This window comes from Apus apus, chromosome 19 (genome assembly GCF_020740795.1).
Source record: "Apus apus isolate bApuApu2 chromosome 19, bApuApu2.pri.cur, whole genome shotgun sequence".
Taxonomy (NCBI): Eukaryota; Metazoa; Chordata; class Aves; order Apodiformes; family Apodidae; genus Apus; species Apus apus.
Window position 1 is genome coordinate 7896326 of NC_067300.1, and position 27839 is coordinate 7924164.

Below are 27839 nucleotides of genomic sequence, written 5' to 3' on the forward strand. Positions count from 1 at the left end.
CCCGGAGGATACCCAGGAGGGGCTCGGCGCTGCATGTACCGGGCAGCGGGGACGCATGCGCCCGGTTCCCCCCGCCTGTGCCCCCCCGGCCTCGCCGCAGGAAACCGGCTGGCTGCCGCTGGCCGGCGCCGGGGGAGGCGAGGGGTTAACCGGGGTGGGGGCATCCCGGGCCGAGAGGTGTGAATTCCGCCCGCTACACCCCCCACCCCATCCCTCCACACCCCCCACCTCTCCCCCCGCGCCGCTATAAGAGCGGCCGGCGCGGGCTGGGGGGAGTCACAGCGGCGGCTCCTCCTCGCTGCAAGTCCCGGCGCTTTTGGCTGCCCTTTGAAGTCGGAGAGGGAGAAGGAGGGAGGGAGCGTCTGGGGCTGCTGCCGCTGCTGCTGCTCCTGCTCCGCGCCGCTACCGCCCGGCCCCGGAGCATCCCCCGCCCGACCCCGCCGCCTCCAGGTACGGCCCTTCCCGGCCCCTCGGGGGTCGCGCCCTTCCCGCCGGACCCTTCCCCAAGCCCCGGTCGCTCCCCCGCGGCTCCGCAGCCCGACGATGCTCCGGCATCGCCCGCCGGGCTCCCTCCGGCACCGGCTCCGCGATGCTTGTCGGCGACAGCCCTCCCCCACCTCTTTCATTTTCCTTCTCTTTAATACACGCAGCTCTGAGCGACTCTAGGATAAACTCGGAGCGAGCTCTGTTATTGGCTTTGAGTCAGAAGTGTCTGGAAGCCTTAATGAAAACCAAGTGTAAGGCGAGTCTCAGCCACCTGTCCCCGGGATCCCCGGCCAAGCTCTCTGGGCTCCCATTAATCAATGGATCTGCCTCTTGGAAAGTAGCTTTTGCAGCCTGGACCTCTGCCCTGGGGTGATTGCAAAGCGGAGCTGGGGACCTGGAAGCCCCTCTGGTAATTTCTCTAAGGCAGATACCGAAGCCGTGCTGGTATTGCCGGCAATTCTGCTGTACCAAAACGGCCCCAAAAGCCCTTGTAAGAAGAAAAGGGAGCAGGAAAGAAGCTCTTTATGTTGCATGTCTGCAGTCCTGCCCCCTCTCCCCAGGAGCAGCACCTCTGCCACCTCCCTGCTTCCCAAAGATATCGTCTAGTTGCTTTTCAAGGGAAATTAGCTTAGGGGAGAATATTCCTTTTTCTTTTTCTTATAGACATGAGCTACTTTGATTGCCTGGAAGCATGATTTCCTGAAACCTGCTCCTTTCTGGCTCTTGCAGTGAGGTTCACAATAAAATGTATTGTGGTTTTAGCTGGGTTTTATTTAAAAAAAATGCCATTCTGGGTTGTCCTCTTTCATGAGGCAGATGGAAGAAAAGATTAAAGGCTGACACTTGGGATACTTCATTTCTTCTCTTTAATTGTGGGTGGTTTCTTTTCTATAAGAACAGGCTTCTTCCCTGGGAATCAGTTGGAAATTGAAGTGGAACAAATGAAAAAGGGAAAAATAATGGCTGTTAATTGCTTTTTTTTTGTTTATGAAGCCTTTAATCTCATCCTTCTAGGAGAGGTTCTGTAAGTGGGGCTATTTAAATGCACTGCTTTTACAGATTCAGGGACAATTCTTGTTACTCTCTGCCTCTTGTGCAACTCTTGCTTTGGCCACACTCTCTTTCAAGACAGGCTTGGAGCCTCAGCTTGCACTGGTGGTATCAGGTGCAGCCAACTGGGAACCAGTACAAAGTTGTGGTTTGGAAGATAGCAGCTGAGATGGGATCTGAATGTGTACTTTGTTCATCCTACTGATTAAATATAATTTTAGGATCAAGCCCTTGCAGTCACTGGTGCTTGGTGTCACTTAGCTGACCAGGAGTGCTGAAGCAGACACGTGCTGTGTAAACCAGGCTGCAAAGCAGCCCCTGCTCTCGAGGGGTGGTGGGGCTGGGTGGAAATTTTGCTTAGCATGGTGTTTGGTTGCTTTCTAGGATGAGGATACCTGAGTGGAGGTGGAGCAGCATCTCCATCAGTGCACGAGCCCAGCTGAAAGGCACCCTGGCCCTTCTCCTCGTGGGCAACGTTGCCTTTGTGATAGCTCAAGTAAGCGGGTCATTTCGCTGGGAGGGGGTTTCTGGGCTTTAAAATGATGCAGTGTCTGGGGTGGGTAACCCTTGGGACTTGCAGGTCTGGTCTGGGCATGCATCAGGTCTCCAGCAAGGGATCGAGTGCAAGCGTGTGGTGGGGACATTGCTGGGGGACAGCTCTTTTGCCTTCTGAAGGATGCACGGTCACACTGCTGCCTGCAGGGAGAGGAGGGTGGGAGGTGGGGGTATCAAGGATCTTCCTGAAGTGACAAAGCTAGTGGCATTTGCAGAGGGAGCACATGGGCTCTTCCAGCCTACTGGCATCCACTGGCTTGTTCTCCCACTGCACAGGGGTTTTGAAAGGGTTGCCTGAAACTTTCAGTGAAGTTTTTTGGCTGCAACCATCTTTTCATCTCCCTGAGTCAGAGAGCACCGAAAGGCTTGGTGGGTTTAGGGTTGTTTGGGAGCTTGGTTTTGCCAACTGAGGGAAACAATGAACACTTCCTTTCCTGAGGAATCCCAAATATTGCCATTTTGTTCCAATTTGTAATGAAAACACAATTGGAAAAACGCAGGGTTTCTTGCAAGATGGAAACCTCAGACTTGACCTGGCATGGAGAAGGAAATGCCCAATTTGCTTGGGGCAGACTGGGTGGGGGGGTGCTCTGAGTCCACCCGTGCCATGCGGGTGCTGACTGCTCCTTCTCTCCCTCACCTGCCTGGTGCTTCCAGCAGGACCTGGTGCAGACCTCCAACAGCCTGGAGGAAGGGGCAGATGTCACTGCCTACTGGTGGGGCGAGTGGACCAAGTGGACAGCGTGCACCAGGACCTGCGGGGGAGGCATCAAGTCCCAGGAGAGACACTGCTTGAGGCAGAGGTACAGCTCCAAGCCTCCTGGAGGTTGGCTTGATCCAGAAGGTCATTGCTCAGTAGATAAGCACTGGGGAAAAGGTGTTGTCTGGCAAAGGCAGTGAGGAAGGTAAATACGTCCCTGAGCATGTTGCCGTGAGGATGCTGTGCCCTGGGCACCCCTGCCAGGAGGACTAGCCAAGCTATTCCCGTGCTGGCCCTGGTGTTTCTCCTACAGGGATTAGTGCAGAATGGCATCAGACATAGTGTAGGCCCATTCTCAAGGCTTCTGGGCACTGCAGGGAGGACACTGTTGTGCAGAGGGTTGGTTGGGGAGCTGCTGATCCCACCTGCCCTGTGCAGCCTGTGTGGTTGCCAGAAGGCACCTTGCAAACCTTGTCCCCGGACTCTGGTCCCCATGATGCCTTCTAAGATGCTGTATTAAGCACAGTTGATGCTGCAGGTCACAAAGCCAGAGAGACCTTTGCTGTCAACTTGTGAGACTGTGTTAGATCTCTGTGTCGTCCAGCTACATGGAGCAAGGGACAAATATATTTAACAAAGGGAAGAGGTTTCTGACCCCTGTCTAACAATAATTTCTTTATTCAGAAGAAAGTCAGTGAGTGGGCTGGCTAATAAAACTTGCACTGGAACATCCAAAAGATACCAGCTCTGCAAAGTACAAGTAAGGATATCCTTTTTCTTGTTGGGAGCACTTGAAACCAAATGTGGAAAGTCACGCTTGCTGGGCCCATTTCTAGGCCCCTTGGAGAGGGGACACCATTTGTCCTGTAGCTGTCACCCTCCCAAGCAACCAGAGTTGGTGCCCATCACCATTGCTTCGGGGCTTTGAGCCTTTTTTCTGCATTGGGGGTCATAAAACCCAGTGGGTGGTTCTTGCACCATCTCCTGGGGGGGTTTCCCTGGCTGTCCCTGCAGTGGGAGGAGAAGGATGTGGCTCTGGATGGGGCAGGCGATGGAAACGCTCCTTGCAGCCTGTCAAGCTGTGCCAGAAACCTTTCCTGCATTTTGTTTTCATCAGGATATTAATGTATCCCATTCTAGGAGTGCCCTGCAAACGGAAGGAGCTTTCGAGAGGAGCAGTGTTCATCATTTAACTCCCATGTGTATAATGGCAGAACGTATCAATGGAAACCTTTATATCCTGGTAACAAGACATTCTTTGTGTGTTTCATAATGCTTAGCCAAAATATTTTGATAGTTATGATGCTATAGCCCACGGGAAGGCTCCTCCTCTGCTCCTCTAAAGTGATTTTTCAGAGACACAATCAGCTGTCTCCCAAGTTCAAAGGCATGTTTTGCAGCTGCAGGATAGGTTAAAAATAAAATAATATGTTGGTCTCAGCTCCCAAGGACCTGAGAGCTGAATGGCTGGAGGAGGATGGTGAGAGCATGGGGTGATGGACTTTGCTGGCAGGGAGAGTCCAGCTCACCCCTGCAAGTGCCTTTGAGCTGGGGCCATTAGTGGCTGTGCTGTGTTGGTGACATTTGCTCACTCCCACGCCCTTTGTGTGCTCTGTCAAATGTCACTGAGATGCCATCAGTCAGTCTGGTCACACGGGGTGAGCAGTGCAGAACTGCAGAAATCACTCAAGAAGCAGACTGAGATTTTAATTTAATTTTTAGGCACCTAAGTCCCATTGAAATCAAGCATGAAACAAAAATGATGGCCAGTTTTTAGACCTACTGGGAACCCAGGACCCTTCTGAGGAGAAGCCTCCTGAGCTCTGGATCTTCAGCTTCCCAGTGCCTAAAAATAGAGATGGGATCTAATAGAGTTTTGTTATTTTAGGGGTTCCTGTACATACCTAAGAACAATTATGCATAATGAAATTCCTTGTTGCCTCCTTTGATGTGAAACAAGCCCCCATCTCACCAGCCTCCTTGGCAGGGTCAGCCTGGTAGAACTTGGCCCTTGGCAGCCTGGTTAGCTACAGCTACTTGGCTGCTTTTGTCCCTTTCCTGTGGGAAGGTGACAATTCCTTTAAACATATTTGCTCTTCAAAATGATTCACCAGAACAGTGACAGTGAATTGTTTTGTTTTTTAGCAGGCATTCACGTGGCTCCTGGGGGATTTGCAGAATAATGTTTTGGCATTGATGCTGTCTTGCTTGGGCTCACAGGCCAGTGGGTATATGACTGCTCACCAGTTGGCTGCGTTCAACACTTGGCACTGGGTTTCTGATGCAAACATGAATTTGTCCTTTGCTTCCTGTGGATATTATAAACTCTGGGATTACTGGGCCAGTGGATGCAGCCAGCCACTTGCCTGCAGGAAACAAAGGGCGAATTAAGTCCAACTTGGGTGAATGTTTCTGGAAAAATTCTTATGTTTTAAGGTTTTGAATCTAGTCTTGTATATGCATTTCTAACAGATCTGTTAATTTAAGTCATGCATTCAATGTTGATATGTGAATATGTATATGTTATTGTGTATTGGGTACGTACATCACTGCTGCAAGTCCTTGCACAGAATGGTGGCTGTTATGGCACAGGCACGTCCCTGGGCTGATGTTGGTGACAGTGCTGCTGTCACTGCCTGCATCTCTCCCTGGCTGTGCAAAGGTTTGCAGCAGTGGGTTGTCACGCTGTCAGAAGTGCAATCTCCTGTCCAGCCCAAAACACAAGAGGTGGCAACTTCTGAACAGCTGGCTGCTGTGCTGCTGCTGTTGTTGTTTAGCTTGGCAGAGATTTGTTGACGTTGGTAGGATGCAAGTTTTTGTGTTTCTGCTGTTTTGAATAAATCTTTATATCCTTTCCCCTTAGATGACTATGTTCACATTTCTAGCAAGCCCTGTGACCTCCATTGCACCACTGTGGATGGTCAGAGACAGTTAATGGTTCAGGCTCGGGATGGAACATCCTGCAAATACACTGATTTCCGAGGGGTTTGCGTGTCTGGAAAATGTGAGGTTGTTAAACATTATAGCAAAAATTTTGTTAGTAGCATTCAGAAAATTACAACGGGTGAGACGTTGGCCTGACCCTCAATGCTCTACTTGTGCATTTTTTCAGCCGATTGGGTGCGATGGCATTCTCTTTTCCACCCACACCTTGGATAAATGTGGAGTTTGCCAAGGAGATGGGAGCAGCTGCACTCATGTAACCGGCAGTTACCGGAAAGGAAATTCTCATCTTGGTAAGGCCTTTGGGGACCTCTTGCTTTATCTCTATCTGAGGGCTATTTTTAAAAATGGTTTTGATTTTTTGGTAATTTGCTTTCAGCTCTTACCAACTGCCCTGCCTCACTTTCCCCCATGTGTTCTGTGTGTGTTTGTGCCACTTGTAAATCTGGGCAGGGAAAATCTTTTAAAGAAAACTGGTAACTTTGCATGGTGCTTGTCAGAAGCCTGAGGTCTCTGATGCTGAATGGTACAAAAGGGTTGTGCAAGAGTCTGTCATCTGCTTTGGTTTCTTTTTCATGACCCAGTAAGACTAGAAACAAATGATTTGTAATTACAGGAAGTGAGGATGTTTTGAAAGACCAGATTTCCAATATTAGTGTGATATGAAGCAACAGAACCTACTTGTCCTGAATATAGCAATTTAACTCGGGAATAATAATGAATACTCTCTGAGGATTGGTTTAAGATGGAGCAAGCTGCAGGCACTTCAGTGGGCTTAGGAGGGCTTGTCCCATCACTTCCCTAGTGCTAAGCCAAGGGCAGTTGGAGGAGAAACCAGTTGTAATCCCTTGCTGGGGTCTGGGGAAGCCTGGCAAGCACAGGGCTCCGTGCTGAACCACAGGACAGCTTCTCTAGCTGATGGAACAGCTAGATCAGAGATCTCTTCTTACACCAGTTTAGATAAATGTGATATCTGTGCACGTAAGCTTTGTCTCCTTTTTCCCCTTGGCTGTGTTTTTCCACCATAAACCAGGATGCATAGTTCATACCTTTTTCTTTTCTATATCCTGCTCACAGCCCGACAGTTATCACCGTTAGGGTTTTTAAATCCATAGCTCCTTAAAAACAATGTTGGATCGGGACCAGTTGGCTTGGTTATATTGCAGTATTGACTACTGAGTGTGTCATTCAGACTATTTGTTACAAAGTTCCTTTCATTAATCTGTAGTTTCCCATAGGCTATTCCCTGGTAACACACATTCCTGCTGGAGCAAGGGATATCCAGATAGTAGAACGGAAAAAATCTGCAGATGTTCTGGGTGTGTATAACCTCTTGGTACTTCCCTAGAATGCATTGCCTGTGCTAGCTAAAGCTTTTTCCAATGTGAAGCTGAATGTTGTTTTGTTGCAGACATGAGCTAAATCCATAGTCAATGTAAATCCCAGCCACACCAGAGCATTTCTCCTCTCGGCAGTCAGAGCACCTGGGCTGCACAGATCAGCACTTTGCCTGCTTTAGTGCAGGAATTGTTGGTCAGTATTATTGCCACTTCAGTGTGCTGTGACAAACACACTGGTGATGGATCACAGAAAAACAAGTGACTTCACCTCTTGTCATCCCCTTGGCCTTCTGCTTGGAGGATGTGCAATAGCCACATGACAACAGCATCAGGGAGATGTGACCTACGTGTGGCCTTGCTGAGGTGTTGGTGGCCACGTCATCCATCTCACAATGGAGGTGGCAGAGCTGCTCAAGAGGAGCATGAAAAAGGCTGGACTTGCCCAAGAGAAGCACATTGCTTCCATCACGTTCTGCTGCCTCAGAGGCTCGTGGCCTCATGCAGGAAGGCTTGAAATGAAAAAGTCCTGATTTAGTAGCACAGCTCCTGAGCTAGCTCTAGGTGACCTGTGTCGGGCCACTGCTGGGCCAGGTGGCATCAGCTCAGTGTTCCCTAGGAGGCAACACCTGTTGCTGGCCACCTGACAGCCTGCTCATTGTCTGCAGAGCTGTGATCATTAAATGTTCAACTTGTGATAGTGCTAGAGGGGTGAGAGGAGCCGTGGGCTGATGTAAGCCATGGACCCAGGAGCTTACAATGTTGAGAGACACATGGCCCAGAATTATTGCTGTGACACCTGAATAATTTTATCCCCATAATGACCAAGTGGCAATCCTGCCTACCTCTACTCCTGTCTGTGATGGCACTGATTTTTCTCTCTCGTTTGAAGCTGTGGCTGATGAAGCTGGGTACTATTTCTTCAATGGGAACTACAAAGTTGACAGTCCAAAGAACTTCAACATTGCAGGCACGGTGTTCAAGTACCGCAGGCCCATGGATGTCTACGAGACTGGCATAGAGTACATTGTTGCACAAGGACCCACAAACCAAGGGCTGAATATAATGGTGGGCTTTGACTTTTCAAGTTTGCAAGTCTGGGGGTGATAGGGAAGGGAAAATCTGTGTTGGATTGAGGAGGAGGTGGGTGTGGGTGCAGAGTCCTGCCATTGTTTCCCAGCTTTCCTGGGCAGCATCAGAAGGGCAGTGGGAGCAGTGACTGTGCCCAGGTCCTTGCCCAAACCTATTGTCTTTGTGTCAGGGCTCCTGGATGCTGGCAGGGCTGTGAAAAATGAACGTGGGCTTCTCTCTGCAGGGAGAAGGTGCCTCAGGCACTGCAGGATTTATCTTCTATTCCTTGGCATTTTTATTCCAGTTACATGGCAGGAAAAGTAAAAACAAGGAATTGGGCCAGATAGCTTAGAGAAGTGCACAAAACTTAAACCCCAACTCTTTCTTGAAAGCAAACCATCTAAAATCAGGCATATGAAGAAAAGTAACTCAATTTTTATTCTGGGCAGCCCAACTCCTGCCATCTCCATGTAGCCCTGGGCGAGTCTGGAAGGGGAAGGGAAAGGGATGGATGCTTGGGGGCTTCTAAAGTGTTGGAGCAGTAAAAGAAATGGTAGTGTTTCAGCTGTGAGTCCCCACCTCCAGTGGGGGTGTAGTAGCTGGGGAGGGGGTGTGTGTGCGTGCTCCTCATTCACCATAAAACCACAATACATGGGTTTGCAAGAGATGGTCAGTACCTTCTGAAGTGGCTCTCCCAAGTCTCTGGGTGCTCAGCCTTAGAGGAGGGAGTGTGACCTGCAGCTCCCAGTCCCTGAGCTAATCCCCAGGGCAGACCTGCCAAATAACCCTTGGAAAATGGTGCTGGGCTCCAGTTGTAAGGAGCTGGCAATCCAATGGAAAGCAGACTGGAAATAGCAAAATAGATGCTCAACAACTGTCATGTCTTAGATGAATCATGAGCTTTGTATGTCATACCCTCACTGCATCTGCTAATAATTTAATTTGTTTGCTAGGTCTGGAATCAAAATGGCAAGAATCCATCCATCACATTTGAATACACCCTCCTGAGGAAGCCACACTCAAAAAATCTGCAGCCCATCTACTACACCTTCTCCGAGTCAGATAGTGAAGAAAGCAGAGAGTTTGATGGAGACGTGCCATTGGGTTTTATCCAGCACAATGCAACCTATTTTGGGAAAATCTCCAGGGAAAGGATAGACTTGGAGAACCAGGTGTTTGGAAGGCAGGACACGGATGAAGATTTGAACTTGAGCAAAGGTCAGGAAACCAATGAGGTCTATGAAAGAGCAGAAACAATTGACTGTGAGCCAAAACTGAAGGGCAAACAACCCCAAGGTAAGGAGGAGACTTGGGCCTCACTGTTCTGCTTCTCAGAGCTCTTGTTGAGAAACGCTCTGTTTCTACCTCTGGTGATTCTGCTGGTTTGTTTTTTGGAAAACTTGGAAAGTTCTTTAAAACATCTCTGCTCATAAATACTCTTTGCCCTTCAGGTTCTGGTTTCTGGTGGGTGGGAGGGTGGCCATGGGTAAGGTCTCCCTGCCAATGCCCTGCTGTGCTTTGCCTCATGCCAAAGACAGGAGGGAGCCCTGGCTGCACAGAAGTCCCTGTCCACAGCATCTTCCATCCCCTCCCACCTCTGCCCGGTCCCCAGCAACCTCCTTCTCACTCCAGTCCTTTGAGCACCCCACCACCAAACTGTCTTGAGTGCTTTCCCAGCATGGCTGCATGGGCTCTGAGGCCAGGAGGACATCTTCCTATCTGACCTCTGCTGTTGCTTGGGGCAGTGCTGGCAGGTGCTGAGCTCTCCTCTGGCCATGCAATAGCAGGCTGAGACCCCCAGAGCTGCACACGCTTCCCAAAGGGATACAACCCCAGGAGATTCCCCCTTCCCAAGACCCCAGCTCCTGCCTCTAGCCTCTCCCAGGTGGCTGCTCAGGCTCCAGCGTGCTCTTGCTGCTCCAGGCTGCTTTCACCACCCCCCTGAATGCATTTTGTGGTTGTCACTGTTGTTTCCCCCTGTTGGCTCCAATCTAGATTCAAACGTAACCAGGTCTACTTACCAGACAGACCATGACGACAGAGACTTGGAGCCCAGGTTCACCTCCAGGGAATTCCTTTCGGAAAATGCCATCACGGACAAGCTGCTGGACAAAGCCTCGGACTCCAAGGAGTTGGTGCTCAACATGACCATGAACAGCATCTTTGCCCAGGGAGACCAAATCAACTCTGTGGGGTCACACATTGACAGCCTCTATGTGGACTACGAGGACGCTGATGGCATTGTGACCTACAGCATCAATAACACCTACATGGAGCTGAGCAAAGCTGTCAACACGTCTGCAGAGACACCGTTCTCAAATGCCACTGTCACCATGACCAGCCCTCAAGGGAACAGAACCCACAAAGCAAGGTAGGAGACATGTCTTTACCTCTAGTCCATCCTATTTGTTGCTGTTCTCAGCTCATGATAGCCCTGTGCTTGATGCAGACCCCATTGCATGGTTTTGATCTGCTTTGGAGGTCGGAAGGTAAGTTGGGTGGGATGATGTATGTGAAAGCTTTTTGTCGGGGGTTAATTTGGAAGGAAGGGCCAGAGGTTTGGGAGCAGAGAGTCAAGAGAGCTTTTAAGGAAGAGGAAAACTCACTGCCCTCATTAGTGGGGATGTTGGCCAGTCCCTGCTGATGGCTGTCAGCTTGCACATTGCTCTCTGCCTGTCGTAGCTCATTATCAGAACCATGGTCATAATGAAGCCTCTTCCTTTTGCCTTCTCTTGACTCCCTGCTCTGATTCCTCAGGCCCCTTCCTTTGAGCTCTGATGCAGCAGAAGTTGGTCCTGGCCCCTTCTTACCCACCCTGTTGACTGCCACCCACTGTGCTCCTCACTTGTGTTGGCAGAAACATCCTTGAACAGCTTTCAGGCATGGCCCTGCTGGCTTAACTGCTGCTGGAGAGACAGAGCAGGACAGCAGGAGCTCTTCTGTAGGGCCTGCAGAAATAGCCTGGGTTGGCTACCGTGATGGATGCAGCAGCAGTGCCATTAGTCACTGCTTTGACAAGAATATCAAAAGCTCTCCAATGGCAGCTCAGTGATGGATACTCAGGCTGTCACTGCAGGTTCCTTGGACTGGCTGGTTTGGAGCAATAGTTTTATAAATTGTAGTGGGAGAGTAAAAAAAAAAAAAAGAGGCTTAATCTATTTTTAGCAGCAGAATTTGTCCAGGCAAGGATGGGCTGGGTCGAAGGAAGGCTCAGGATAGTGCTTGACCACAAATCTGTGTGTAGGATCTTCTGGGGTGCCCTGGGTCTCTCTAGGAAGTAGCCACAAATTAAAGCAATCCTTGGGTAGCTGGGACTGCAATCAGGGTCCTAGAAGTCATCCAGGTCCCAGACACAGCTGTGGGTTTGTCCTGCTGTGTCCCTCATGACTGGTTTGGGGTCCCCAGCACCCCTGGGGATCTCCTCCTGGCTCTGCTGCTTTGACTTGTCTGTCTCTCAGTCTTCACCACCAGTAGAACATGGGCTGGGATGCTGAGCATCAGAAGATGTAAAGCACAAGGCAGATGTCCTCTGGGTGTGGTAGTTGTATTTACACAGAGCTTGTACTAGCTGATGCTAAAGCAACTTATGGTAAGGAAAATGTCCATGCAGCCAAGTGTATTAACAAACGTAATGATAAGAACATTAAAACATTGCCAAGGGTTTGGCTCTATGATCTCTTCTCATGGCTTGGCTTGGGAACTTTGCCTTCAGCTGCCAAAGCAGGCATTATGTTACCATGCTGGGGGGAGGAGGGGGCTGCCCTGCCCCTGGGGGTTCCCCTGGTCCCCACCACACTCCCTGGGTGTCCTTGCCTGGCAGCCCGTACCCACACCTCTCCCAGTAGCTGTTGAAGGGATCTAATGCTTTCCTACCTCTGGGAAATACAGGGACCTTTATGTGCTTTAAACTTCAGAGCAGCTTGGCTATTGCAGGAGAATCATAAAAGACCCTCAGTGGCTCCAGGGCAGGTTTTGTGGTGCTGAAAAGCTCTGTGCAGTATCTCTGGCTGCCCTTCTGTTGAAGACAGGGCAGGGATTTAAACCACTCCAGGAAGCAGACCCAGCTTTGCCATTTCTTTTCCCTCATTCTTCCCTTGGTTGTCTGCAGTGTTCCCTCTTATTGCCTGCTTTTATCACTGCCCACAGCTTTTTATTTATTAGAATTTAGAATTGTTTTGGTTGGAAAGGACCTTTAAGATCACCAAGTCCAACTTTTAATCTAGTACTAACCCATGTCCCTCAGCACCACATCTACAAGTCTTTTAAGTCCCTCCAGGCATGGTGACTCTACCACTGCCCTGAGCAGCCTGTGCCAGGGCCTGACAACCCTTTTGGGGAAGGAATTGTTCCTAATATCCAATCTGAACCTCCTCTGGCACAACTTGAAGCCCTTTCCTCTTGTTCTGTTGCTTCAAGACTAGCTGCAACCATAATCCTACTCACAGATCTTCATCTCCTGGGTGGGAGTGATGGATGAGGAGCCCCAGCTCAGCTCACTGAGGCCAGGGTTAAAGCTCCTGTTTGGTGCCCAGCACAGCAGGATTGAGCCTGTACAGATAGTGGGATGCTGTGTTGGGTTTGGTGTCATGGGCAGGGTGCTGGTGTGTGAGGCAGGTGAAGAGCTTTGGGGGTTGGACTTGTTCCTCCAGGAGGAAGGGCTGTGGAGGGGACAGCCAGAAGCAGCACCGAAGGAAACGGGGATGGGGCACAAAGGAGAAGCTCTTGTCCTGGGCGTGGGGCAGGGATCTACATCCTTGAAAGTGGGCAAAACTGGACTGTGGAAGGGCCTGGGGATCCAGATCTTACTGGCGTCAGCCTAGTTCTGGGAAGGAGCTTGGATGTGAGACCTCTCAAGTCCTTCTCAGGTTCACCTTGCACCTGTGTGGTGTGTTATATTTTGTCTCTGGAGAGAAGCCCCACTGGCATGGGAATGGGGGGGATGGCTCTTGTGCTGTGGGAAGGATGCAGAGTTGCTCTTCCTCTCCTGAAGCCTTTACAGTCTTTCATGGCGTGCCAGAGCAGATCCAAGCACCCTGTGTCCTTCATCCCTGTCATGTGCAGCCAGGGCTGATCCTGTAGCAGGACCCATGAGTTTCTTTCCCCCTTTGCTTAAAAATAAAAACTAAAATAAAACACAGAAATGTGAGCCCAGAGACTCTTAACATTGATTTGTGGTGTTCGTGTGCACTCCTTAGATTGTTCTTCTGCTGTGGGGGCTGCTTTGGGCTGGGGGTAGGGGACTGGTGCTAATTTTTGGTGCAGTTGCTTGTTTGAAAAGCAGAAGCAAAGTGCAGGCAGGGAAGAAAATACTTGACTTTATAATAAAACTTAGAGTAAAGAGGGGGGAAAAAAAAGAAAAAAAGGGGGAAAACCCCACCAGCTTTGTAGGACAATGTGCTGCTCTTTGCATTTAGAGGAGAACAAAATGACAGTTTTGTCTTTGCTTGAAATGGTGAGAGCGCGAAGTGCTGCCCTGTGCCCACATGTCTGATTTATCTGGGAAGAACTTGTCCCTGTGACCTCATTACACATAGAAGAAACTCTTTATTTAGGGCCCCGGACATTAAAGGGACACTGTTGAAAGCTTTTCTGTCCTCAGATGTAGCAAAAAGTTTATTTTTGAAGCTTATTTTCTCCTTTGAAAGGAGAGGAGTCCCAGTCCTGGGATAACCTGGTGGTGTAGACCGGACGATTGTGGTAAGCCCCTGTTTTCCAGGCAAATTAAAGCACAAAACCCACATGTTGACTGTGTTTTAATGGATCTTACTGAAAACTGTCATCTTGTGAGCCCTCTCCTGGCTGGGGGACAGCCAGCAGCACACGCCAGCAGCCAGGCTCGGGGGCTGATGTGGGTCCCTGGGGGAAGCTGTTCTGGCAAGATAAAGCACTATTTATAGGGAGCTGAGGCTGTTATTTTTCTGCAAAAAATAGTCACATTCATTTCAGTTCCATTTCAAACGCAGGAAGTGACCATTTGCCAAACTGACAGAGCAAAATCAGGAGGGAAAATGAGATTGTTGTTGTTTTTAATCCTTCTGGAGGCTCAGTGCTGGTGGTGGAAGGAGGGTGGGTCCGAAAGGAAGCGGCTGGATTCTCAACAGTGTCCATTTAAAGGTTGATTTCATAGACTGGACCTCAGCTTTTTCTTATGAACACCTAAATAAGGCCATTTCAGAGCTTCTGCTGCCTAGAAATCATACAAGCTGCATATCTTGCCAGGCTAGAGACAACTGGATGTCAGGATACAACCTTGTACGCTATTTCAGTGTAGCCGTTTCAAGGGTTTGAACAAAGGTGTGAGAACAGAATTGAAGCCATTTGTTGTAAAGGTGCAGTATCCCTGATGTGTTACAACCTCACAGCAGGCACTGAACTGGGAGAAGCTGTTACCCTTGCTTTGACAGATGCTTTTTCATACACTGGGCTGACTCCGTTGCTCCTCTCCCGATGGCAGGAGGTGTCTGAGCACAGCGTGGATGTGAGAGGTGCAAACCACCAACCTAAAATAAACCAAACTAAAACAAAAGTGGCAAAAGCAGTGGGTAGGCAAACAACATGCCTCTGTGTTTAGAAGCAAAGTGTGCTTGGAGAAGCCAAGTCTATGAACCCCTGTGCCACGTGAAGGCTTTTGGAAGGAGTGAGCAGCCCAAAGCTCTGCTGCGTTAAGCAGCACAAGCTGGTGTGGCCAGCCCTGGAGAGACAGGGGAGGAGATACTGCACCTTTAGTCACTGTATGCTGAGGGCCAGGTGTATTTGAGCAGAAAAATGCAAACTTTTGTTAAATTCTGAACTGTTTCTACTTGTGGGTATTTTTATCCCATTCTCTCTATTTCTAGACAGTGGAAGCTCTGCCTCTAACCGGGCTGGGGATTCTACTTGGGGCTCAGGACAGGTATGTTGTGAAACAAACCAAACTGATAAAAACAAACAAAACAAACCCCCCAAAAAATCAGAAAAACCAAACCCAACCATCAAACCGAGCAAATCCCCTCCCAAACCCAACCCAACCAAACTGCAGCCTGCTGGCAGATGTGTGTGTCTGACGTGCCCTATCACCGCTCGCCTTGTAAATGCCTTGTTTTGTTTTGTTTTGTTTGTTTTGTTGTTTTTTTTTTTTTTCTTTGCTTATTGCTAGAAACAGATTGAAGTTGTTAAGAAAGGGCCAAGGTGTGAGTGCTGCTGACATGTACAGGTGGAAGCTTTCCTCCCATGAACCCTGCAGCTCTACATGTACCACAGGTAGTTATAAGAAGCAGCCAAATTCTGCACAACCGCTGAAATCACCTGGTGTGTGAGTCACTTTTCTGTCTGTTAGGGATGGGAAGGTCCTGGCGACGTGAAGGGGATCTTGTGATCTCTGGAGCTGGTTTAGCACAACCCCAAATCTGCTCCACACGGGTGCAAACACAGGGAGAGGAGCTGGGGTGCATGGGTGCAAAGCCCACTGGCCTTGTGGGTGCATCAGGGCTGGGTGTTGGAGCCCAGTGTGTCTAGAATCCTGCAAAACTCTCTCCCTTGGGAGCTTGGAATGTCACTTTCACTTTCCAGCCCAGCAGGGATGTGTTGGGGCTTGGCAGGATCCCTGAACCTGTGCTGAGTCTCAGTATATTGCCTCTTTTGATTTTTTTTTTTTTCTTTCCTCTTCTTTTTCACGGTTCAGAGGGGTTTGATAAGCTCAGCTGCTTCCCCACAGAGAGAAATTTTAAAGATTGTCCAGCTCTGGCAGGAAACAAAATACCATTTGACTTTTTGATTCAGTCTTGTTTCTTCCACTCCCTTCTACCCTGGAGCCTGATCTCAGCTGTGAGGGTGTTAAGTCTGGAACAGTGACATTAGATGCCAGGGATATCAAAACCCAAGCTGTATTCTTTTTGCATAAATTCCCCCTTTTTGCCACCTCCTCAAAACTTGAAACCGCCTGATCTCTCACCTCCTTTACTTGGCTGGGGGTCTTGGCCCCTGCAAGCCCATCACTTGTGATGAAGCAGCCATCTGGGTCCTGCGCTCCCCTGTGCTGCTCCCCAACCATCCCTGAAAGAATCCAGATCCTGCACTGCTTCTGGAATTGGAAAGAAGGAAAAAAAAAGGGGGGAGGGGAAGGAGAGAGAAGAGATTACAATCTAAGGGACATCTCTTAGAAGAGCAAATGCAAGGATTATATTTTTTTAAGCATTTGTTCTTGTCTAGCAGGCATGTGCCTGCGGTGTGCCTGCAGCAGGGTCTTTACAAGCTGTCCCCTTCTCCAGGATCACGTCAGCCACGTGTTCTGGGACATTTTTTACTTCTTTGATCCTCTCTGAACAAATCTCCCCCTTGACAAGGCCAGGCTGCTCTGCCCTGGTTTGCAGTTAGCAGAGAGAGGTTTTACTGAAATTTCTCCTTTCTTGTTGCTTTTTCTTAATGACATATCACAGAGAAGCAAGACCATGTCAAGAGCTGTAGATCTTTTTTTAGTTTCATGTAAACCATATGTTCCCGAGAGCTGCAATTCTTGTTACCTGTAGCCAGAGCAGCCTCCTGGTTTCCAGCCAGGTCCCAGAATGGACTTCACAACATTTATTCTGGCACGTCAGGCTGTGGCAGGGGAAAAGGGCTCGCTCTGACGACACTGGCTGCCTGTGCCTTTGGCGGGGGTAGCAGGAGGGGCAGGTGCCTCCTTGGAAATCCTCTGGGAGCCTTTCCTTGGTCTGGGGTGCTGGGGACACCTGGGCACAGGGGGGTGTAATGCATATAGAGAGAATGGGGGGATGGAGCAGGTTGGGGAGTGTTTTCTGTTGCCTCCACCCATGAGCCGGCAGGGTGGAAGCTGGTGTCTGTGAGGTGGAGGGAGCTGCCAAGCAGACTTGTTGCCCCGAGCATTTCCTCTAAAAACATGTTAGTCATATATTGATCTTGGTGGCAAGCCCTGGCAGGGGTGGCCATGCCCACCTTCAGAGCCAGCCAAACTCAACCACACTGCCTGTGTTGGCTGGGTGGCCACCATGGTCCTCCCCTCCCGGCAGCATCTGTCCCACAGGCCAGGAAGTCCAGCTTGCTGCTTCCCGTTGGGAACTGGGAAATGCAGCTCAAAAAAACCCCCAAAACACCCCAACAAAAGAAAAGAAAAACCCCAACTTTGGATGTCAAAGTCACCAAGCGTCCTCTGTTGTGTGTGTGTGTTCTCTTTGAAACCAGGAGTGATGTCCACATATGCGATGTGTGTTCGCTATGATGGGATCGAAGTGGATGATACGTACTGTGATGCCATGACCCGTCCCGAGCCCGTCCATGAGTTCTGTGCTGGGAGAGAGTGCCAGCCAAGGTACTGCCTCCACAGGGTGCTCCTGGGGGTTTCTGTGCTTTCTCTGCTGTATTTCGGGGAGGGGCTCAGTGTGCATTTGGGGTGGGTGGGGCAGCAAGCGTGGCCTGTAGCACCTTCATCGCTCCTTCTCTAGTAGCAATGGCCCAGGCTGCACCAGGATGCAGCAAGACTTTCCTCTGAGTTCTAGCTTAAGCTGCTGGGTTAAAACTTCCATAAATCCTGGCAGAGTTTGCACCCAGGGCTCCCGCTGAGTCCACCTTGTAATAATACAGGCAGGATCCTGCCCTGGCCAAGGCATGGAGGAATGTTTGTGAATTGGGTGGAAGGGCTGTGCTTGCAAACTGTGTCATGAGTCCAATCCTCTGGTCCCTTCAGCATCCTAAACATCACTGAGGTTTGCTTGTATGAGAGCTGGTGCAGAGGAGAGCCCATCCTGAAAGTCCTTTAGGAGGTTTCCCTTCTGATGTGGCTCTTTATCTGAAACGTGTGACTGGGGCTGGTAACAAGCACTGTTCTTGTTGGGGTCTGCAAGTGGCAGCAGTGATGGGCAGGACTTGGTGGTGTCAGGCTACAGGCAAGGCAAAGGGAGAAGTAAAGCTGCCTGGGACATCCCCTCTTTGGTGTCACCTGTGACCAGTCCAAAGCAAGACCAGAGGGGTGCCAGGCACCAGGTATGGCACCAAGTATGGCACCTGGTCCCTGAAGAGAATTTACTTTCACTCTGGGGAATTGTGAAGGATGACGGGGGAGGAAAGCACCTGCTCTTTGTAGTTTAAGTTCTCCTTGAACTTTGCATGCTGAGGCTGAAAGCCAGGGCAGCTGCAGCTGAGGCAAGGAAAGCGTGGGGAGGTGGATGGTGCTGCTGCTGGGAACAGACCTGCCCTGTAGACATCGTGGGGATTTAATCTCCATTTGCATTAACTTTGTAGTTTTTTAGCAGTTATCCCGCTGGTCTTTTATCAAGCCATTCCTCCCTGTGGTTGAGCTGTTCCAGCTCCATGGGCTTGCACTGGGGGAGAGAAGAGCTGCCCTGTGATTTACTGGTAATTGCAGCTCAGTGGTGGGTGGACCAGGCAGCTGCCAGGAGCTCAGACAGGGCAGGCAAGCATATTTCATGGCACTTGGGCAGACAGGACGTTGCTTGGGCTGGCAGTGCTTTGCCTACAGAAAGTGCTAAGGGAATTCTGTCTGATCTGGACAGGAAATTACTTTGGTTTCATTTCCCTTCGGAATTTAGGTGACACCTCTAAATCTATGACATCTCCCTGTGGCTGCTTGTTGTGCCTGGAGCCCATGTGGGATGAGAGGCTGGTGTGCAGCCAGGGGACCTGGCTTTCCTTCTCTGAGAGTGGCAGCAGCTAGTGGCCCCTGGGGCAGCCCAGTGTCCAGAGGAGTTGTGAATTCTGATCCATTTCGATTTTTTACATTTTCATCTTATTGTTTAATTCAGAATTGTTGTAATCATAGAATCACAGAATGGTTTTGGGTTGGAAGGGACCTTAAAGATTGTCTAATTCCAAGCCCCCTGGCATGGGTGGGGACACTCTCCACTAGACCAGGTTTCCCCAAGCCCTGTCCAACCTGGTCTTGGACAGTTCCAGTGAGGGAGGGAAGGGAAATGTTACTGTACTGCGAAAATCTTGACCTTTTAATGGCTTTTCCCTTGGTTTACAGCTCTTGTAACATCAGGACAGTAGTAGCAGGGGACACTAAGTGTCAGGCAGCATCTTGGGGCAGATTCCAGCTCTTCCAGCTCATTGGATGAGGTCGATCAAGTTAGAATGAGGGTGCTACATGAATGTCTGTCCCAGCGGGGCTCAGCTTTTTGTGACACTACTGTTGGGATTTGCAGGGTGGTGGGTGGTTGTGCCCTCTCCACACTTCAGCTGGTCAGACAAAAGAGAAGGGTCAAACGTGGGCAAAAAGCATGGCAGAGAAATATGCTGGCACACATGGGGTGGCAGCCAGGGAGCCTGCAGCCTGCCCTGGACACTGGTCCGTGCCCCTCTGTGCTGGCATCTCCTTCCTCTTGGCATTCTGTTTTTACCCTCTGCTGCTGTGGGCATGAGCTAAGGTCTGCTGGGTGAAACCACCATCTGTTAATACACCCCACCCCACGGGAAAACTGGCAGCCTGGCTACAGCCCATTCCTGTTGCAGCCATCAACCCCCAGCCCACGCAGGCAGGACTCTCCTGTGGGACGCTCCAGCCGTGCCCGGCGTGACGGCCTCTCTTGCCTCCCCAGGTGGGAGACGAGCAGCTGGAGCGAGTGTTCCCGCACCTGCGGGGAGGGATACCAGTTCCGCATCGTCCGCTGCTGGAAGATGATCTCCCCGGGGTTCGACAGCTCCGTCTACAGCGACCTCTGCGAGTCGGCAGACATCACCCGGCCGGACGAGCGCAAGGTCTGCAAGAACCCGGCCTGCGGGCCCCAGTGGGAGATGTCGGAGTGGTCCGAGGTGAGTCCTGGGGCTGCTGGCCTCGCAGGGCTGAGGGGCAAGGGCACCCTCAGTCCTCATCTGATTGAAACGCTGGAGAACAGGAGGCTGAGGGGAGATGACCTCACTCTCTACAAATACCTGAAAGGGGGTTTTGGAGCGAGGTGGGGCTTGGTCTCTTCTCCCTAGTAACAAGCAACAGGAGGAAATGGTTTCCAGTTGCACCAGGGGAGGTTTTGATTAGATGTTAGAAGAAACTTTTTCCTAGCTCTGTCTTAGGCAGATCCCTAAAGCACCTGGAAGATGGTTTGGGGCAGTGCAGCTGGTGATTTGCTTGGGAGAACGTGTGAAAGGGTTTGTGCCCTTGAATTCATTTCCAGGCATGGCCAGCACTCTGGCATGCCGCTTGCACACATAAATCCATGGAAGTCACCAAACCAGTGCTGCTTCCTCAGGGAGCTGGGGCTGATTTTGGAGCTGAGGTGGCTTGGGAGCCAGTCCTCCAGCTGCCACCGGTGTGGCACTGGGTTGACACTTGTGGTGTTGGGAGGGATACCTGGCATGGCCCACAGTGAATGTGTAAAACACACGGGGGTTAGAGCTGTGTCCCACTGCACTGCTGGGAGCCAGCCCTGCCTCTGCAAGGTCTTCTGCAAGACGGTGTGCATGTGGACAGTGAGATGTTGGGTCTGTGTCTATCTCTAAGCTCACCCAGGGTGCCAGCACTAGCCCCCGCAATGGTGATGGCTGTGTGCAGAGTGTGGCATTTGTGCTCTGGAGCTCTTTGATTCCCTGCAAGTGGCAAATGTCATTCCTGCTCCCAAATCAAGCCCAGACCCCTTCTAAGTGCAAGAGCAGCCTGAGCTCCAAGCCAAGCTGTCTGTGGCTGTGAACCTGCCCCATGGTTTGCACCATGAGGGATCCAGCTCCTCCTCCTGGGATGTTCCCAAAACACTTCTTGGTCATAATTGCAATCTCTCCTTTCCTCCGCAAGCCGGGGTGCACTTGTTCCCATTGAGCCCATGGAGGGGCTGGTGCATTCCCTGGTGTTGCAGGATGTTTTGACTTTCCCAGCTGGGTAGAGAGGAGCTCCCTGCGCACGTGCTGGCGCGTTATTTTGACTGGGGTAGCAAACCAGAACAGCTTATTTTACAGAAATCTGTATTCTCCTCCAGCATGTGTCAGGGACAGATTGCTTGAGACAGTCCTGGAGTAGTTTGTTCTTAGCCAGCAGCAAAGCTAATCTCATTTGGATCCCATCTGCAGGAGGGTGCCAAGTTGGCTGGGGAAATAGGCATTTTAAAAAAAAAAAAGCACATTTCAGGGATCTGAGGATTAACATATCAGTGCGGTGTGTCTGAGCTGGGCTGCTGACACTTTTTTCCTCCTTTACGTTGTGCATGGAGCAAATGTGTGTATGCGAGACTGTAGTAACTCAAATCCAGTTCTAAATAATGTCACAGGGCTGAGCTGCCAAATTTATCTGCAGCATAAAAATCTCAGCTGGGCCGTTGGAGGAAAACGTTCTCCAAAGAGGCAGAAAGGAGCTGGCTGTTCCTGGGGAGGAGGCGAGGGAGATCTTGCCCTGTCTCTTAAGTGACAGCTAAAACTTTTAAGCTCTGATCAGGTATTTTTGATGCCTTGGGTTTTCACCCTCTGGCATTGTAGCCAGAAGGCCAATGGCATCCTGGGGTGGATTAGAAACGGTGTGGTTAGTAGGTCAAGGGAGGTTCTCCTCCCCCTCTATTCTGCCTTGGTGAGGCCACATCTGGAATATTGTGTCCAGTTCTGGGCCCCTCAGTTCAAGAAGGACAGGGAACTGCTTGAAAGAGCCCAGTGCAGAGCCACAAAGATGATGGAGTGGAACATTTCCCTGATGAGGAAAGGCTGAGGGAGCTGGGGCCCTTTAGCTTAGGGGCAACCTAATCGATGTTTACAAATATGTTAAGGGCGAGTGTCAGGAGGACAGAGCCAGGCTTTTTTGAGTGATGTTTAGCGATAGGACAAGGGGCAATGGGTGCAAACTGGAACATAGGAGGTTCCACATAAACATCAGAAAAAACTTCTTTCCTGTGAGAGTGACAGAGCCCTGGGACAGGCTGCCCAGAGAGGCTGTGGAGTCTCCTTGGCTGGAGACATTCAAAACCTGCCTGGACATGTTCCTGTGTGATGTGCTCTGGGTAATCCTGCCCTGGAAGGGGGGTTGGACTAGATGATCTTTCGAGGTCCCTTCCAGCCCCTGAGATTCTGTGATTCTGTGATTGTCTGGTGGAGAGCTTGCACAGCACCCAGGCAGGATACAGCCCTCCTGTACCTTAACCTGGTTGCTGAGGGGTTTTGAGGAAGAGGGGTGGCTTTTTGGTTTTGTTGTTGTTTTACAGTCACCTGTGCATTGTCAGTGTGTGTTTTGAGAGTTTAATGTTAAAAATGTAAAAAACCTAAACAAACCCAGACAACTCAGAAGCAGCTGCTATGGTGGTGGGAGCCCCTGCTGATGCTGTCCCCTCCCGGCAGTGCTCGGCGCGGTGCGGAGAGAGGAGTGTGGTGACCCGGGACATCCGCTGCTCGGAGGAGGAGAAGCTGTGCGATGCCAGCGCCCGCCCCCTGGCCGAGAAGAACTGCACCGGGCCCCCCTGCGACCGGCAGTGGACTGTGTCCGACTGGGGACCGGTGAGACCCCCGGCCAAGTGGCCATCGCCACACATTGCAGCTGGCCCCGGCTTGCTTGTGTCTCCAGCGCTGGGAGTTTTGGGATTGGATTCATCCTCCCTGGCAGGTCCCTGCCCCAACAGACCCACCGGCACCTGGAGCCGACCTCCAAATGACTCCAGCCCCTTTGGCTCTCCTAGTCCCAGTGTGACCTCCACTCTTGTCTTATCACCAGGACTTGCCCTGACTGACCACCCCAGGGTGGCCACTGGGGCCTGATGGTGTTAGTGGGTGCTGAGCTCTCCTCTTCACAGCGATGAGCTGCTGGATGGGCTCCAGCACTGCGGGGGAGCCAGGATCCTGGTGGGCCCCACGGCTTCCTGGCAGGTTCTCCCTGGGTCTCCTCCCTTGCAGGGGATGGGATACAGGAGGGGTTAAACACCAAGAGACCTGCCCGAAGCCTTGAGTGGGTGTCAAAATCCCCATCAGCTGCACAGCACACCTGCACAATGCTGGTGCTCCATGCCCAGAAAATGAACTTTTTCCCTTTTTTTCTCCTCCTTTTCCCTTTTCCATTTTTTTCATCCCCCTACCTATCCCCCCCAGGCTTTTCCCTTCTTGCACAGTTCTGCTACAGAGACCCCCCCTCCCCTTCCATCCCAAGCTATTTTTACCCAGGTTTTGATACATTAGCATCAGCTAAAAATAAGTTGTTTCCATGGCAGCCTCGGCGCTGTGAAACACCATCGGTCTCTCCGAGAGCGGCCGCACAGGAGCCGGGGAGCACTCGCTGCCTCCACCAGAGCTCTGGCAGTGCCAGCCTGGCTCTTTGCAGGATGGGGAGGAGTATTTGCAGCCACTTGTTTGGTTCCCTTTGCCTTGACCTCTTTGGGAGTCACCCCAGCACTCCCTGCTCACGGTGCTTCCTCTCCTGCTGAACCCAAGTGATGCCAAGTTTCTTAGAGGACCAGTGCGATGGGACTGTGGGGTGGATTGTGGTGGTGCTGAGTTTCCCTGCAGCTTTTTGGAGCCGAACCCCAAAGATCCCTCTGTGATCTGGGGAAGGTGGGGTTGGGGCGGAGCAGCTGAGCCCCAGGGAGGTGTTTTGGGCCCCATCCTGGGGAGTCGATGGGGATGGGTGGGTGCTCCCTGCCCCGCTGCTGACCGCCTGCTGTGCCGGGTGTGGTTTCAGTGCAGCGGCGGCTGCGGGCAGGGCAGGATGATCCGGCACGTGTACTGCAAAACCAGCGACGGGCGGGTGGTGCCCGAGTCACAGTGCAACCTGGAGACCAAGCCCCTGGCCATCCACCCCTGCGGGGACAAGAACTGCCCCTCACACTGGCTGGCACAGGACTGGGAGCGGGTAAGTCCAGCCTCCTCTGGGCCAGGGGTTCTTGGAGTGAGCGGGTTGGTTTTTTTGGGGGGGTGATGGAGGAGGGGTGCCTGCTGGTGGGGTTGGACAGGAGGTCTCAGCTGTCCTTTTTTCATCCCCCCACAGTGCAACACTACGTGTGGGCGGGGTGTGAAGAAGAGGATCGTGCACTGCCTGGAGATTGTCAACGGGAAGATCAAGACCCGCAACCCCGCCGACTGCGACGTCTCCAAGAAGCCGGTGGAGGAGACGACCTGCTTTGAGCGGCCGTGCTTCAAGTGGTACACGACCCCCTGGTCGGAGGTGAGCGGGGAGGGAGCTCAGGGTGGCTTGTGGGATCTGTGGGAGGGAGGGGTGGGGGGAAAATACCCTTCCTTCAACATGGGCTTGTCCTGAGTGTGTGGTGCCCTGGGCACTTGTCCCAAGGGCCGCACCAGCTGCTCCCTGCAAGCCCTCCCTGACGCAGCCTCTTCGTCCGTGCTTCACGCACCTCGTGTTGTTTAGTCTTGCAAACCATCATCACTGGCTATAATCAGCCAAAGCAGAGCTGCTGTAATCCCAGCGTGCCCAGGTGTCCAAAGGGCAGCAGGCAGTGAGTGCTGGGCCCAAGAGCAGCTCTGCAAACCCTGGGGACCTTGCAGGAGGGATCCTATGTCCTTGGGGGGCTGTAGCCACCCTGGTGCCATGGACCGGGCCAGCTCATTTATGGCCCTCTGCAAAGGGCAGCAGGAGGAGGGAGGATAGCAGCCTCAGGGGATGGAAGGACATCCACAGATCACTGGGGAGAGGCTGGAAGCAAAGATGGAGCAAGAGGCCAGCAGTGCAGGGCTGAGCCATAACATTCAGCCAGGGGAGCAGTTTATCCCCCTGCTCTGACACCTCCAGTGACCACGGCTTTATCAGCAGGTCCTGGCTTAGCACAGACCCTCGTGACAGCAGGGTCTCACCTCGCCCCCTCCTCTCTGTTCCCCAGTGTACAAAAACCTGTGGCATTGGTGTGAGGATGCGGGACGTGAAGTGCTACCAAGGGAAGGACATCGTCCGGGGCTGTGACCCGTTGGTGAAGCCTGTGGGCAAACAGACCTGTGACCTCCAGCCCTGCCCCACGGAGCCCCCAGGTGAGCCCCATCACTGGCAGCACCCCCTAGCCTTGATTTTTCCACCAGTTCACCCAGGCAGCACTGCCCAGCATCTTGACTTCCACTGACCCCCAATTAGTCACCCCAGGGAGGATGTAAAGGGGACAGCTCTCCCTCTGTGCCCAAGTAATGGAGGTAACCCCATTAAATTAAGGGGAGAGTTCAAAACAAGCATGTTCTGACCTTAAGATAAAAGGGAACTTCGGAGAGCTGACTCGGGTGCAGCTTCTGTGTGATTCCAGCTAATGTCTAGGAAGTTTGGTCTGTGCCATTATTTTCATTATTTTTTGGTCTCCAAATGTCCTGTGGGACTTGTAACTATCTTGTTATCTGACTCGTCTGCTGGCTCAAAGCCCCTGTGATCTTCAGGGAACAGACAGTTCTAATTCTTTAGTAAGATTTGGGAATAAGGATGATGTGGGAGAAAAGCATGAAAATGGGAGACAGATTTGGGGCTGGCTCCTGGCTCTGCTCTGGCCCTGCTGGGTGCCCTTGGCTGACCATTCCAGTGGGCTCTGGGATGCAGGATGCGGCTTGTGAGGTGCCTGCCCTTGGAGCAGCCTGGATTCATATACCCTATGGATTTTAAGAAAAGTCACCCCAAACCAACTTTAAATCCTATGCATTTTAAGCAAGATATTGGTCTGAAGGGAACTAGAAGAGTGTCATGGCAGTTTCTGCCCTCCTGCCTCTCTCCAGCAGCTCATTCACCTGAAACTCCTGCTGTAATGCTGCTGGATTCCCATTAGCCTTTAATTTGGGGGGGGACAGAAATTGTGTTTTGGGTGCACCCTGTGCCCAACATGGGAGGCCATTGGCATGGAGACAGCTCAGTGCCAGGCTCCCTTGGTGGCTCCAGTAATCCCTGGGCAGCTTCATTTTTGCAAGGAAGAGCCTGAGTTTTGGGACTGGGACCAAATAAGACTGCCTAGGGCCAGGTATGATGAAACAGGTCAGCCTTCTTGTGCCTTTGCCTAGGTTGATAATGATGTATTTCTGGAGAAGCTCCATGGTGTTTTCCAGGGTTATCAGCCCACAGCTGGGGTGGTTTGCTGCACAGCCCATGGTGGTGACTGAGCGTGGGGAGGCGGGAGGGGAATGAGCTAAGGAAATTGCAGTAGTTTAGTTTTCTTTTTTTGTATCCGTGCCCTTTTTTGCCCTTTTTTTTAATTTTTATTTTTTTTTCCCCCTAGACGACAGCTGCCAGGACCAGGCAGGAACCAACTGTGCTTTGGCCATCAAAGTCAACCTCTGCAGCCACTGGTACTACAGCAAAGCCTGTTGCCGCTCCTGCCGCGCGCCCCACTCCTAGTGCCTGGCAGCACCTCCCTCAGCCAGGGCTCTGGAAACCAGTTAGTAAGCACTACACATCCCACAGACCGGTGTCAAGGGTGCTTTTGGGTTGGTTTGGTTGTTTTTCTGTTGTTGTCCCACCGATGCAGAACTACTGTCCTTGTCCCTCTCCCACCCGGAGGAGCAGGGCTGGCACGGCTGGGTGGCAGAGCCCTCCCCGCTGCACGTTGGTAGCCCCTGTTATCAGAGCTGTACATAACGTCGTGTATATTTGATTCCCCTGAACCACAGACATGTGCACATGGTTCTTGGCCTTTGGTTTCTTTCCTTGGTGCAAGTTTGGGGATGAGGAGGGGAAGGTGTGAACTCTGAAGTGCAGGTTTCCCTTCTCAAAGAGGGGGTTAGTGCCCCTTTCCTAATTTATCCCCGAGCCCTGCACTCTCCTTAGCTGCATCTAACATGGTGGGAACCTGATTTTTGTTTGCTAAATAAACTCAAGCCCAAGCCCTTTTTTTTTTTTTTTTTTGTAATATGTAGGTGTATACTTTTTCAGAGAATTTTATCTTATAATCAAACATTAGTTCCATAGCCCTTATGACCCCCCCCGTAATGCTGACATATTGTATATAATATGAAACCATAACTGCACTTTATATCACAAAAAAGACATGCTCTTTTTTAATATATTTGTTTACAGACAGTGAACTTTATCCATATAATCATTAATTTGTACTCATATGTATATTTTAACAAAGTTGTCATATTTATGGTGTTATATTGTTTTATTCTCCAGTTTGTAGTGGGTGTTTGCTGGGAACACTGGAGTCAGGAAAATGAATTTGCTGGTGATGGGGAGGGCAGCAGAGCAGCTGTAAGTTGGGGAATCACAGCTGCTCAGACAGTGATGCAAAGAAAAGTCCCAGCAGTGGGAGAGCTGGGAATTTTGGGATGGATGGTTTGGACCCTTTGGGGTTATATGTGTGGCTTTAGGAACTGAACCGTGAAGCTTCTCAGGAGGTTGCAAGGAAAAAGGCTTGATCCAGTGCCAGCAAGAAAAGGGCCTTTCCCTGCTCCCAAGGGGATGAGTGCTCTGTGTTGCTGCAGGCACCACTGACTCACTCAGGCCTTTAGCATCCCCCACACTAATGTGTGCACCCATCACTGCTGCATGGCTCCCCTCAGCAGCAGGGAAACTCTGCCTGTGTGAAAGCTTTGGGAACAATACCCCAGCTATGAAGATTCAGGGACAAAATGGTCAGCCTCAAAACCAAATGTCAAAGTAGTTTATTTCTTTTGGTTTCGTTTGGTTTTGGTTTTTGTTTCCCCCCCACCCTGTGATCCCCAAAGTCCTGTACAACAGATCACCAGGTGATGGTTAACAAAAGCCAACCATTTGCTTAGTTTCCAAGCTACACAGGAAGGAAAACAGAAGAAAAGGGAGAAAAGAAAGACTGGCAAGAGAAGTACAGTCACTGTAGATGATGCAGAGAAGAGCAGGGCTGGAT

General features: G+C 51.1%; 1 protein-coding gene across 1 annotated transcript; it reads left to right on the forward strand.

Moving 5' to 3' along the window:
- Positions 1-55: 55 nt before the first annotated feature.
- Positions 56-27089, forward strand: ADAMTSL2 (ADAMTS like 2). Its single transcript, XM_051636799.1, is given in 21 exon segments — positions 56-208; positions 210-381; positions 384-450; positions 1921-2032; positions 2752-2894; positions 3476-3551; positions 3932-4034; positions 5655-5800; positions 5904-6027; positions 6973-7053; positions 7964-8139; positions 9096-9438; positions 10138-10513; positions 15278-15381; positions 17317-17443; positions 19689-19902; positions 22396-22551; positions 23723-23893; positions 24029-24205; positions 24876-25020; positions 26235-27089. Coding segments are annotated over 21 exon segments (3285 nt in total). The 3' UTR covers positions 26354-27089.
- The last annotated feature ends 750 nt before the right edge of the window (positions 27090-27839 follow it).